The sequence below is a fragment of the Myxocyprinus asiaticus genome, chromosome 26 (assembly GCF_019703515.2).
Source record: "Myxocyprinus asiaticus isolate MX2 ecotype Aquarium Trade chromosome 26, UBuf_Myxa_2, whole genome shotgun sequence".
Classification (NCBI taxonomy): domain Eukaryota; kingdom Metazoa; phylum Chordata; class Actinopteri; order Cypriniformes; family Catostomidae; genus Myxocyprinus; species Myxocyprinus asiaticus.
In genome coordinates, this window is record NC_059369.1 from 42,215,808 (window position 1) to 42,230,156 (window position 14,349).

At 41.7% G+C, this 14,349-nt stretch overlaps 2 protein-coding genes across 4 annotated transcripts in view; one reads left to right on the top strand and one right to left on the bottom strand.

Moving 5' to 3' along the window:
• Positions 1-6,645: 6,645 nt before the first annotated feature.
• Positions 6,646-12,454, bottom strand: nob1 (NIN1 (RPN12) binding protein 1 homolog). Its single transcript, XM_051656518.1, has 9 exons — positions 12,323-12,454; positions 11,815-11,947; positions 11,570-11,703; positions 11,408-11,479; positions 8,593-8,733; positions 8,223-8,498; positions 8,008-8,105; positions 7,356-7,500; positions 6,646-7,191 (listed from the first exon to the last, which is right to left on the bottom strand). The coding sequence occupies exons 1-9, from the start codon at positions 12,389-12,391 to the stop codon at positions 6,934-6,936; spliced, it is 1,326 nt and encodes a 441-aa protein (XP_051512478.1). The 5' UTR covers positions 12,392-12,454; the 3' UTR covers positions 6,646-6,933.
• Positions 12,451-14,349, top strand: part of LOC127416904 (GATOR complex protein WDR59-like) — a 28,449-nt gene continuing 26,550 nt past the window's right edge. For all 3 annotated transcript variants that reach the window (XM_051656498.1, XM_051656499.1, XM_051656500.1), the window contains exons 1-4: positions 12,451-12,541; positions 12,941-12,990; positions 13,266-13,401; positions 13,586-13,671. In XM_051656498.1, the coding sequence (XP_051512458.1) occupies positions 12,452-12,541; positions 12,941-12,990; positions 13,266-13,401; positions 13,586-13,671 (362 nt within the window). In that variant the 5' untranslated portion in view covers position 12,451. The remainder of the gene's footprint in view (positions 12,542-12,940; positions 12,991-13,265; positions 13,402-13,585; positions 13,672-14,349) is intronic.

Consider the following 14,349-nt stretch of genomic DNA (forward strand, 5'->3'; position numbering starts at 1 on the left):
GAAATATATGTTTATTTAATCAAGGGGGAGCATTAGTGGCCTAAACAAGTATTTGGAAACTTAAACCACCATAAAAAATGTATTAATGTCAATGAATTAGATGAAGTATCAAACCAAGTGTCATTTATTTAAAAGAAACAAAAAGAAGAGGGTTGGAATGATAAACCAAGAGATATACTGTGCAAATTTAAGATTACAAATATTTGGAAACTTGGTGTTGTCAAATAGTCGAACTAGTTTATAGTTAAATGTGCTGAACTACACCTTCACAAGAGTCATTACTCAAAAGTCCCTGTGCAACATTTTAGGCAAAGGTTTGTATTAAAATGGCTATTTATCACTGAATTTTCACTATTAGGTTAAATAGATTGCGTCAAGTGTTTATTGTTTCAACATTACTGTTAACATTAAAAACATAATCTCCTCCTCGATGCGTCACTGTTCTTTGCGTCTCCCTCTCGATGTGTCACCGTACTTTGCGTCTCCCTCTCGATCCGTCACCGTACTTTGCGTCTCCCTCTCGATCCGTCACCGTACTTTGCGTCTCCCTCTCGATCCGTCACCGTTCTTTGCGTCTCCCTCTCGATCCGTCACCATTCTTTGCGTCTCTCGATCCGTCATGGTTCTTTGTGTCTCCCTTTCGAGGCATCACCGTTCTTCGTGTCTCCCTCTCAATGCGTCACAGTTTCTTGCGTCTCCCCCTCGATCTGTCACAGTTTCTTGCATCTCCATCTCGATGTGTCATCTTTCTTTGCGTCTCCCTCTTGATCTGTCACCATTCTTTGCATCTCCATCTCAATGTGTCACCTTATTTTGCATCTCCCTCTAGATCCATCTCCGTTCTTAGCGTCTCCCTCTCGATCTGTCAGTTCTTTGCGTCTCCCTCTCCATCCGTCACAGTTAGTTGCGTCTCCCTCTCCATCCGTCACAGTTAGTTGCGTTTCCCTCTCCATCCGTCACCGTACTTTGCGGCTCCCTCTCGATCCGTCACCGTTCTTTGCGTCTCCCTCTCGATCCATCACAGTTCTTTGCGTCTCCCTCTCGATCCGTCATGGTTCTTTGTGTCTCCCTCTCGATGCATCACCGTTCTTCGTGTCTCCCTCTCAATGCGTCACAGTTTCTTGCGTCTCCCTCTCGATCCATCACAGTTATTTGCGTATCCTTCTCGATCCGTCACAGTTATTTGCGTCTCCCTAACGATCGTTACCGTTCTTTGCATCTCCCTCTCGATGCGTCACCATTCTTTGCGTCTCCCTCTCGATGCATCACCTTTCTTTGCGTCTCTTGATCCGTCACCGTTCTTTGTGTCTCCCTCTCGATGCATCACCTTTCTTTGCGTCTCCATCTCGATCGGTCAGTTATTTGAGTCTCCGTTTCGATGTGTCACCATTCTTTGCATCTCCATCTCGATGTGTCACCTTATTTGGCATCTCCCTCTAGATCCGTCTCCGTTCTTAGCATCTCCCTCTCGATCTATCAGTTCTTTGCGTCTCCCTCTCCATCCGTCACAGTTGTGTCTCCCTCTCGATCCATCACAGTTATTTGTGTCTCCCTCTCAATCAGTCAGTTATTTTAGTCTCCCTCTCGATGTGTCACTGTTCTTTGCATCTCCCTCTCGATCCATCACCTTTCTTTGCGTTTCCATCTCGATGTGTCACCTTTCTTTGCATCTCCTTCTTGATCTGTCACCATTCTTTGCGTCTCCTCCTCGATGCGTCACTGTTCTTTGCATCTCCCTCTCGATGTGTCACCATACTTTGCGTCTCCCTCTCGATCCGTCACCGTTCTTTGCGTCTCCCTCTCGATCCGTCACTGTTCTTTGCGTCTCTCGATCCGTCATGGTTCTTTGTGTCTCCCTTTCGAGGCATCACCGTTCTTCGTGTCTCCCTCTCAATGCGTCACAGTTTCTTGCGTCTCCCTCTCGATCTGTCACAGTTTCTTGCATCTCCATCTCGATGTGTCACCTTTCTTTGCGTCTCCCTCTTGATCTGTCACCATTCTTTGCATCTCCATCTCAATGTGTCACCTTATTTTGCATCTCCCTCTAGATCCTTCTCCGTTCTTAGCGTCTCCCTCTCGATCTGTCAGTTCTTTGCGTCTCCCTCTCCATCCGTCACCGTACTTTGCGGCTCCCTCTCGATCCGTCACTGTTCTTTGTGTCTCCCTCTCGATCCGTCACCGTTCTTTGTGTCTCCCTCTCGATCCGTCACTGTTCTTTGCGTCTCCCTCTTGATCCATCACAGTTCTTTGCGTCTCCCTCTCGATCCGTCACCTTTCTTTGCGTCTCTCGATCCGTCATGGTTCTTTGTGTCTCCCTCTCGATGCATCACCGTTCTTCGTGTCTCCCTCTCAATGCGTCACAGTTTCTTGCGTCTCCCTCTCGATCCATCACAGTTATTTGCGTATCCTTCTCGATCCGTCACAGTTATTTGTGTCTCCCTAACGATCGTTACCATACTTTGCGGCTCCCTCTCGATCCGTCACCGTTCTTTGTGTCTCCCTCTCGATCCGTCACTGTTCTTTGCGTCTCCCTCTCGATCCATCACAGTTCTTTGCGTCTCCCTCTCGATCCGTCACCTTTCTTTGCGTCTCTCGATCCGTCATGGTTCTTTGTGTCTCCCTCTCGATGCATCACCGTTCTTCGTGTCTCCCTCTCAATGCGTCACAGTTTCTTGCGTCTCCCTCTCGATCCATCACAGTTATTTGCGTATCCTTCTCGATCCGTCACAGTTATTTGCGTCTCCCTAACGATCGTTACCGTTCTTTGCATCTCCCTCTCGATGCGTCACCATTCTTTGCGTCTCCCTCTCGATGCATCACCTTTCTTTGCGTCTCTTGATCCGTCACCGTTCTTTGTGTCTCCCTCTCGATGCATCACCGTTCATCGTGTCTCCCTCTCGATCCATCACAGTTATTTGCGTCTCCCTCTCGATCGGTCAGTTATTTGAGTCTCCCTCTCGACGTGTCACTGTTCTTTGCGTCTCCCTCTCGATCCATCACCTTTCTTTGCGTCTCCATCTCGATGTGTCACCTTTCTTTGCGTCTCCCTCTTGATCTGTCACCATTCTTTGTGTCTCCTCCTCGATGCGTCACTGTTCTTTGCGTCTCCATCTCGATGTGTCAATTTATTTGGCATCTCCCTCTAGATCCGTCGCCGTTCTTAGCGTCTCCCTCTCGATCTGTCAGTTCTTTGCGTCTCCCTCTCCATCCGTCACAGTTAGTTGCATCTCCCTCTCCATCCGTCACCGTACTTTGCGGCTCCCTCTCGATCTGTCACTGTTCTTTGCGTCTCCCTCTCGATCCGTCACCGTTCTTTGCGTCTCCATCTCAATGCATTACCGTTCTTTGCGTCTCCCTCTCGATCCGTCACCTGTTCTTTGCGTCTCCCTCTCGATCCGTCATCATTCTTTGCGTCTCCCTCTCGATCCGTCATCATTCTTTGCATCTCCCTCTCGATGCATTACCGTTCTTTGCGTCTCCCTCTCGATCCATCACAGTTATTTGTGTCTCCCTCTCGATCCGTCACAGTTATTTGTGTCTCCCTCTCGATCCATCACCGTTATTTGTGTCTCCCTCTCGATCCGTCACAGTTATTTTCGTCCCCAAAATAATCACTGGAATCTTTTGGCATGTAATGGATGATGATGCATCATCCAACATATTATCAAGTTGAAATAAATTAGAAAAATGTGCTAATTTTGTTGTCATAGCACAAAATTACAAATTATGGAAAGGACCCATCTTACCACACTACTGGGGCAAGGGATACCCCAAGGGTCTAACTTTAATAGATAATTTATCCTCAAAACTGGATGGAATAAATTTCACAAATGTTGATATTCAGATGAAATATCAAGATTTAGAGGAGCACTGACATTCAATAAAGGTGTTGAGATGAGATTTATTGCCATCTTTAAGTTGGGGGATCATCTTACCCCGTGTGGCATCTTCCCCCATCTTACCTATCTATCTCCAAATGCGCATGTGTATATATATTGTATATTAACTATGACAGATCGTGACAGAGATGCAAATAACGGTGGCGGATAATGAGGAAGGTGCAAACAACGGTGGTGGATCGCAAGAGACATGCAAAGAACTGATGGATCACGAGGGAGACGCTTATGACTGTGACCACGTGAGTGACAGGTGGTGACAGGTCGAATGGGAGCTGCCTGTGGTGGTGGCAGTTCGAGTGGGAGATGCCTGTGGTGGTGGCAGCGAAAGATTTTACCCCCTCTCCGGCTCCGAGTAGAACTTGCGAGTTCCCATCTCGTAATTACAGTAATTCCGACATGACGTGAACCTAATGCTGTGTTCCATTTATCTCGGAAGTCGGCGCTCAGGACTCGGATCGACGTCATATCCGTTAAAAAAAAACAAGAAATCTGAGTTGGATGCGTTCCATTACACACAACAGGACAAGTCGGAAAAAAAGATGGACGCCTCCAGGAAAGTAATTGTTGCAATAGCTCTTTTGGAGTACAGAGAGTTACAAAATAAGTATCCCCTTCACCTAAGAGACCTCAAGGAAGATGACAGAAAGCGGAGAAGGTATTTTAATGTTTCCGTGTATTTGATTGTATCAAAACATGTTAACCACGTTTTAATAGAACCAGCAGTGTAAACAAAGGGCAATGCCCTATGGAAGTACAAACGTATATTTGCAATATAAATTTGCCTAACGGGGTTTATGTGTAAACGGTTTTACGGTTTGTAACGTTAGGCAGTGTTGTTGTAGCAACATTGACCATTGTTCTTGTAGCAGCAGTGACCTAGCCAATTTTAGCTGTACCAGTTTATAAACAACACACTACGCGGTAATTCACACATAACAGCATCGTAGCAACATGCCTATAGGCAACGGTAATACAGTATTGTATATTCGACTTACTAAATTGGACACAAAAAAGACAAAAGTGCTAAAAAAAAAACTTTAAACCCACAGCATACTACAGTCGATGCCCTTCGCAGCCATCTTGCTTTCTGTACTCAGGGTCCTCTGAGTTCGTCCGACTTTCCGAGTAGGAATTCCGACATCGGGGGCGTTCCATTTGCCAGTTCCGGTCTTGGAACTTGGAAAATAACTCGGAGCTCCGACTTCCGAGACAAATGGAACGCACGAAAAGTCTTTCTGGTAAGTCAGTCCACTGACGGCCATCTTTGGAATACTCCCAGGAGACTATTTCCAGTCATGCCAGTGCAGCTCCTATCTACTTGAATGTTGGAACACTGAACAGTTGAACAGTTGGTCAACATTACGATCAAAGAACATATTTCAAATCAGCAGTAAAATCTGACAACGCTGGTATCATAATTTGTGGTTCATTACCTCAGATTACGCTAATTTTCCTGGCTTGTATAGCTAATGCGCATGCCGTTCTCAAGATGATTGACAGGCGATGTCTGTATCTAAAAGGTGACTGGCTCTTTTATTTGTAAGGCGGGACTTCCTTTCTACATCCGTTGACCTTTGGGCGCTAGAGCTCCTTGGTTGGGCGTTCCAGTTTCTCCTATTCATTTTAATATAAGTTGTCGTCTCTGCGTGAGCGCACCATATTACACCTTATTAATAAACCCCATCTGGTGAAATATATACATGCAAAAAGTTTCATCTTGTGAATATAGACTATATAGAATAGAAAAAGTTTAATTTGGTTAATACTTAAATAAATCATTGTTACTGAGCCAAGTCTCCGTCATTTCAAAATAAGAGTCCCCAGTGTTTTTCGGGCTTGTTTATAGTTAAAAGTTTATTTTTATTTATTTATTTTTTTACATTCTATAAATTAATTAAAAAAACTATAAACCGATTAATCTGTTATCATCCTTTTCCACCTCCTAACACCCTGTCTACTCCGGGCACGTCCGTTGACGCGCCGCAACGGCTGTCAACACTGAACAGGTGGACAGGAACATTCTAGTTTAATTTGTGAAGGAGTGCCAGCGCGTGCAGCGCAAAATGGAAAGCAACCCCCCTTTATTGTTGGCGCATCAGACGCTTCCAGTGTAGACTGCATCATTGATTATAATGGGGTTCTATTGCTTTTGAGGTGACGCGCCATTCGCATCCGGTGTAGACAAAATTCACTATTGCAGAGTTCCCAGGTGTCCTGGAAAACCTGGAATTTTGCAATGCAATTTTTCAGTCATGAAAACTATACAAACTATATACTTATTTTTAATGAAATCATAGCTTTTTGGGGTTTAATAATCGCACTGGGTCATGTATTAAACTGCTTATCTGGAGGTTTGAAACTACTGCCAAAACACACAGAAAAGCTTGATTTAAATTAAGTGTAATGGGAAAAGATCATGTTTAATGCAATTAAATAATAATAATAGTAATAATAATAATGTATTAAAGCAATATCTCACAACTGCGATGTTCTGTTGTGTTGCACTTAATTTGATAAAAAATAATGCAATGTTACGTTGAAAGATTTAATACAAATAATTCTATTTTCGTTTGATTAGACACCATTTTGATGAATGTCCTGGATTAGTTCATTAAAACTGGTCAAATTTAGGTCCTGACATTTTTCTCCCCAATATTAGCATGAAACAAAAGTTTTCTGTTTTTCACAAAACCTGACTGACAGTGCAAATGGCAACTTCTATTTGCAAAAAAATTCTGAAGTCAAGTAGCATGTCAGAGGTATTATTTATTACCACAAAAAAATATTTGTAACTTTCAATAATCACACATTCATCTGGTATGCAGTTAGAATATGGAAATATTCCTGTCAAATACAGAGAAGTGCAATATAATCAAGGTCAGATTTAAGCACTTTGCTAAAAGTGGGTGATGCATTGAGTTTAACAGACGCTTAAATTACTGCAAATAATTTTTATAAAGATTGCAAATGATCTATGAAGCTCCTAGTCCAGACAGTTTTCCTCCACAATGATTCTGCATGTAGTTTGGGGACATCAAAATTTTTTGCGTGCTGCGTTCGGATTTGTCCGTCGTCTCCCTCCTCCGGTCTGGGCGTCCCGCAGGTGTAAGCTGGCTGACCTGCTGTAGATATCATGCTCGGAGAACGGAGAGCTGCCGGCCAGGTAATCTGGATCAAACACATTTGTCTTCTGACAGGCTTTTTTAGACACTCTCTGCTGGGGAAAACGCTGGTCTTCCACCAGGTGGGGGTTACTGGCGTGTTTTCCTCCTTGTGGCAAAGGTAAAGAGTACTGCAGAAGAAGAGAGGAGAGAAACGTGAGGATGCAGCAAATCATAGGTACATGATCATGAAAGCTCATTTACATTAAATTACCAATGTGATATCTTGCAAATGTTGCAGATCACACATTGCCGAACATGTTCGTGTCAACTCTTGTATCAATGCATTACTCACCCTCTTCCCCTTTGGATTCAGCACTTTCGGGTTTTTGGAAAAATGCATCTGCATGGAACTGTCTTCATTAATGGTAACAGCAACCTTCTTCAAGGTGTCATTGCCACAATGTGGACAGAATGATTTGTTCATGTTTGTTGTTGTCCTTAACAGGGATAACAATGATTACAATTTTGGCTTGGAAATGTGAAGTCGTTTCAGATGTGGAGCAAGTTATTAAGGCCCAGATGGAATCTGTAGAATTATTTATTTATTTTAATTTGTTTGTATTTTCTGCACTGATTTTCAGGGAAAATCTGCGGAAGGGATTTAGGCATGGTAAAATGGACCTAGAGAGTCCTACACTATTGTAAGTAGCTAAAAACCTCATGAAATTAGCTGAAATATAATAAACAAACAAGGGACGGGGAACGTGCAGAACCTTTATGAATGACACCTGCTGCAATTTTTAGAAATGTTCAATTTTTCTGCGGAGATATGCGCAGCTGTGCACACAGATTCCGTCTGGGCCTGATTTGAATAAAATAGTCATTTATCTATTAAGCACATTTAAATACAAGATGTTGAGTCGTTGAGCTGAACAGTGCTGATTTGTTTTTTGTATACATAAGCAAATATTTCGTATATTTTCCTATGTTATCTCATTACTCACTTGAAGCAGGCGTGACAGCGCAGAATATAACTCCTGGTGTTTTTAATGAGCATTCCATTCACAGACAGCACATGCAGTCCAATCTGAATCAGAACATTCTGCCAGGAAAATAGTTATAAACTAAATAACTGACTTGTTCAACCTAGTGACATTGAGCATTATAATGTATTATTTTAACTTTCTTTCCAATGCTTGTAATCAGTGACCAAAAGTACCTGCATAGCAAAATCTGTGGTCACACAGCCCACTTTAACCTCTGCTGACAGCCCGCGCATACCAGCATCCATCTGAACTCGCTTGATGTTGCTGGGAGTAATCCAACCCCCACCATCATCCTCATCTTCATCTTCACTCTGTTCTCCCTCTTCCTCATCTTCTCTATTAGTGTCATCATGATCTTGAGAGTAAGTCACATGGCTGTCACCTGACAGATCAACAGACTGCAGTTTCTCAGTGATGTCTCCACACCTATCTTTCACTGCATCTGCTGCCTACAGAGAAAGAACGACAGAAAGAAAAGTAAGCAAGATGGTTTTTACTTTTGCCTGAGGTGATTTTGAGAGCTGTTTTAGATCGGTTCCTCACCAGCAGTTCAAGAAGGTCCATCTCGATGCTGGGCAGAGGATTCCTCCAGAACTGAAAGCTGTTGAATTCTGAACCTTCTGGTTCTCGTGGCTCATTTGTTGTAGGTGGACGCTGGTGAACAGTGCCCAGTTTACCTGAAGACTTAATTGAAATCAAGAGGAGAAAAGCTGAAATGAATAAAGCATATCTGCATATTTATTACGAAGTATTAGTGTTCGAACAATATACGATTTCAACAGCCAATCCAAATGCAAATATTTAGAGATAAGGATGGCAGTTGGCCAATATATAGGGTATATACAGTATATATATATATATATATATATACAGGTGCATCTCAATAAATTAGAATGTCGTGGAAAAGTTCATTTATTTCAGTAATTCAACTCAAATTGTGAAACTCGTGTATTAAATAAATTCAATGCACACAGACTGAAGTAGTTTAAGTCTTTGGTTCTTTTAATTGTGATGATTTTGGCTCACATTTAACAAAAACCCACCAATTCACTATCTCAAAAAATTAGAATACATCATAAGACCAATAAAAAAAACATTTTTAGTGAATTGTTGGCCTTCTGGAAAGTATGTTCATTTACTATATATGTACTCAATACTTGGTAGGGGCTCCTTTTGCTTTAATTACTGCCTCAATTTGGCGTGGCATGGAGGTGATCAGCTTGTGGCACTGCTGAGGTGGTATGGAAGCCCAGGTTTCTTTGACAGTGGCCTTCAGCTCATCTACATTTTTTGGTCTCTTGTTTCTCATTTTCCTCTTGACAATACCCCATAGATATGGGGTTCAGGTCTGGTGAGTTTGCTGGCCAGTCAAGCACACCAACACCATGGTCATTTAACCAACTTTTGGTGCTTTTGGCAGTGTGGGCAGGTGCCAAATCCTGCTGGAAAATGAAATCAGCATCTTTAAAAAGCTGGTCAGCAGAAGGAAGCATGAAGTGCTCCAAAGTTTCTTGGTAAACGAGTGCAGTGACTTTGGTTTTCAAAAAACACAATGGACCAACACCAGCAGATGACATTGCACCCCAAATCATCACAGACTGTGGAAACTTAACACTGGACTTCAAGCAACTTGGGCTATGAGCTTCTCCACCCTCCCTCCAGACTCTAGGACCTTGGTTTCCAAATGAAATACAAAACTTGCTCTCATCTGAAAAGAGGACTTTGGACCACTGGGCAACAGTCCAGTTCTTCTTCTCCTTAGCCCAGGTAAGACGCCTCTGACATTGTCTGTGGTTCAGGAGTGGCTTAACAAGAGGAATATGACAACTGTAGCCAAATTCCTTGACACGTCTGTGTGTGGTGGCTCTTGATGCCTTGACCCCAGCCTCAGTCCATTCCTTGTGAAGTTCACCCAAATTCTTGAATCGATTTTGCTTGACAATCATAAGGCTGCGGTTCTCTCGGTTGGTTGTGCATCTTTTTCTTCCACACTTTTTCCTTCCACTCAACTTTCTGTTAACATGCTTGGATACAGCACTCTGTGAACAGCCAGCTTATTTGGCAATGAATGTTTGTGGCTTACCCTCCTTGTGAAGGGTGTCAATGATTGTCTTCTGGACAACTGTCAGATCAGCAGTCTTCCCCATGATTGTGTAGCCTAGTGAACCAAACTGAGAGACCATTTTGAAGGCTCAGGAAACCTTTGCAGGTGTTTTGAGTTGATTAGCTGATTGGCATGTCACCATATTCTAATTTTTTGAGATAGTGAATTGGTGGGTTTTTGTTAAATGTGAGCCAAAATCATCACAATTAAAAGAACCAAAGACTTAAACTACTTCAGTCTGTGTGCATTGAATTTATTTAATACACGAGTTTCACAATTTGAGTTGAATTACTGAAATAAATGAACTTTTCCACGACATTCTAATTTATTGAGATGCACCTGTATATACACACACACACCGATCAGCCACATTAAAACCACCTGCCTAATATTGTGTAGGTCCCCCTCGTGCCGCCAAAACAGCGCCAACCCGCATCTCAGAATAGCATTCAGATATTATATTCTTCTCACCACAATTGTACAGAGTGGTTATCTGAGTTACCGTAGACTTTGTCAGTTTGAACCAGTCTGGCCATACTCTGTTGACCTCTCTCATCAACAAGACATTTCTGTCCACAGAACTGCCGCTCACTGGATGTTTTTGACACCATTCGGAGTAAATTCTAGAGACTGTTGTGTGTGAAAATCCCAGGAGATCAGCAGTTACAGAAATACTCAAACCAGCCCGTCTGGTACCAACAATCATCCATGCCATTATCTAGCCAGCCAATCATGCGGCAGCAGTGCAATGCATAAAATCATGCATATACGGGTCAGGAGCTTCAGTTAATGTTCACATCAACCATTAGAATGGGGAAAAAATGTGATCTCAGTGATTTGGACCATGGCGTGATTGTTGGTGCCAGATGGGCTGGTTTGAGTATTTCTGTAGCTGCTGATCTCCTGGGATTTTCACACACACAACAGTCTCTAGAATTTACTCCGAATGGTGCCAAAAACAAAAAACATCCAGTGAGCGCCAGTTTTGTGGATGGAAACGCCTTGTTGATGAGAAGCTGAGAAGAGTGAGATGAATAGTATCTCAGAATGCTACTCTGAGATGCAGGTTGGTGCTGTTTTGGCGGCACGAGGGGGATCTACACGATATTAGGCAGGTGGTTTTAATGTTGTGGCTGATCGGTGTGTATATATATATCCATATATATATGGAGATGTACCTGAATGGGATGAATGTATGCTCTTTTTCTGACTAACTAACATAATTCAATTATAGTTTGGAAACTGACATCTTACTTTTGATGGAAAATGGAAACCAGCAATTCCAACAGGGGTCTCTGGGTGTCTTTGTGTGCTGCATATCTGGACCTGGAATTCAAACAGAGAGCAGTCTCTGAATCCAAAGAACAAATGCTTGTTTCAATCACGTTCCTTTTGAATTACTCGAAACATAAATACCTTTTTCTCTGGTTCTTTCTTCAAATGCTCAGTTCCCACATTCTCAGTTTCCAGTTGATATGTCAGAGCCAGCACCTTGATGTCCGTTGCTGATAGACTGGGGTAGTCTCCTGTCTTTTTAGCAAATTCTGTAACTGTAAGTTTAAGTAGCACAGAATTAAGATACGAAGAAGCACCAATAACATATCACCAGGATTCAAACCAGACATGTAAGATTTGTGAGCAGTATTTGCAGTTGCTATTACCAAGTCGTATGTACTCTGGGAAAGGTTCTTTGAAATTGAGTGTGTATGGGAGGAAGGCCAAGCTTTTTTTAGTTTGTTTATCCCGAATTTCATCAACAACATCTTTCAAGGTGTAGATGTTCTTTCCAATTTCCTAAAAAAAAAAAAAAAAAAAAAAAAAAGGGGAAAATATACACATGTAATAACCAAAAAGATGCATGTTGTGTGTAGTGTGGCGGCGTTACCATGGTACAGTGATGGTATTAGATGGTAAAACCATCGTATTTGTAGATAAATTGTAATACTGATAGATTGCAATATTCGTGTATCAGGGTGATTATATTCTAGCCCGAGTTACAAGTCAAATAATAACAAAAAACATGGTATTACCATTGTACTACAGTATGTCTAAATTTATCTTGAACACTGCAAACATTCAGTAGAAATTCTATTACTTCTCATAATTACATTAGTTGACAGCAGTTTTAATTTAAACACATATGCATTAATGTCATCCACAATAACTCACATGCAACGGAGCCTTTTTGAGAAATGCGCCAGCATCTGCCACAACATGCTCCACCATGGTGGACACCATCTTTACCGTGTGGTGGAAGGAAGCAGCCAATCAGCGTCGGAGACGCGTTGTGTCGTAAGCATGACGTCATTTGTTGACGTTCCGGAGTGTGGAAATATGGCGGCGCGCTGGAGCAGTGAGAATGTGGTGGTAGAGTTTCGGGATGCGCAGGTACACAGTTGCTGGCACTGCGTACATGCAGTTATTACAGTAAAAAGTTTAGATTTGGACAAGCATTCGAGGAATAAATGAGCGCTACTGTCTTGTTTATACTGAACATCTGCTTTGAAACTTTGAACTGACTAAATTGACTTGCTTTGTTTATTAAGGGGTGATACAAAACTCACCTTGGTCTGTATAGTTAGTACAGTTATTGTTATAACAATAACTATAGAAACTTAAAATTAACATTAGTAACAATAACTATAGTAACTGGGGTGATTTTGTACAGAAATTATGCTTACCATGGTCAATTTTTGTAAGTGTAACAATACAATAACAATGCATGTAGGAGGTGGGAAAAAAGAGACATTTTTATGCAAATGTCTTATGGCTTATGTCTTTTTTTAGGCAACTGCCATGTCAGTGGACTGCCTTGGCCAGCACGCTGTTCTCTCAGGGTGTGTACAGCTCCTGCAATCTTCATACCAGCATGCGAAAATTTGTTCACATCTGCTGGATTCTAAACACACCCTTATTTTAATCATTTGCAGTTGTCTCATAGCTGTTTGGCCCCCTTTTACATATCTGATTTAGTTGTTGCTGTTAGTTTGTCATTGTACATTCTTATATTTTCTTTCTCTATAATATCTCAGCAATTTATTGCACAAACAAGGGTGCAGTTTTCACATGCAGCATTGTGCCACACTCTCTAACATGTGAATAATTTGGACAGGAGGCGATTCTTATATGTTGTAAATCTGGAGACGCCGTCCGAAGCACCACGCAAAATCAGCCGCCAAAGCAAATGGGATGTTGGAACAGTCCAGTGGAATCCGCACAAAACGGAGGCCCATTTATTTGCTGCATCTGTACGTAAAGTTATCATTTCAAATTACAGTGCATATTCATATTTATTGTTTATATATGTATTTGAAATGTGTTGTGAAGTTGGCTTTTCAGTCATTTGTGATTTCAACTTCATTGCTTGGAGAATAGTGCGTTTTCATGAACGGTGTTGTGTATAATTGTGAAGTTTTCCTCATCTTTGCACAGAGTAACCAGCGTGTTGACCTGTACGTTTGGCGTGATGGATCTGGTGAACCACACAATTCTCTGCAAGGACACACGCGTGTTATAAGGTAATACAGATATGCAGACTTTAAAATGATTGTTCACCCAAAAATGAAAATTCTCTCATCATTTACTCACCCTCATGCCATCCCAGATGTGAAAGACTTTCTTCTGCTGAACACAAACGAAGATTTTTAGGAGAATATCTCAGCTCTAGTTCCATATAATGCAAGTGAATGGTGACCAAAACTTTGAAGCTCCAAAAAGCACATAAAGGCAGCATGAAAGTAATTCATAAGACTCCAGTGGTTAAATCCATGTCTTCAGAATTGATATGATAAGTGTGGGTGAGAAACAGATCAATTTTGAAGTCCTTTTTTACTATATTTCCTGTCCAGTAGGTGGCGATATGCATGAAGAATGTGAATTGCCAAAAACAAGAGAAAAATGTGAAAGTGAAGGTGGAGATTTATATATATATAAAAAAAAGGACATAAATGTTGATCTGTTTCTCACATCACACCTATCATATCACTTCTGAAGACATGGATTTAAACACTGGAGTCTTATGGATTACTTTTATGCAGCCTTTATGCGTTTTTTTACAAAGTAGATTTGATCACCAATTACTTGCATTGTGTGGACCTGCAGAGCTGAGATATTCTTCTAAAAATTTTCATTTGTGTTCAGCAGATGAAAGAAAGTCATACACATCTGGGATGGCATGAAGGTGAGTAAATGATGAG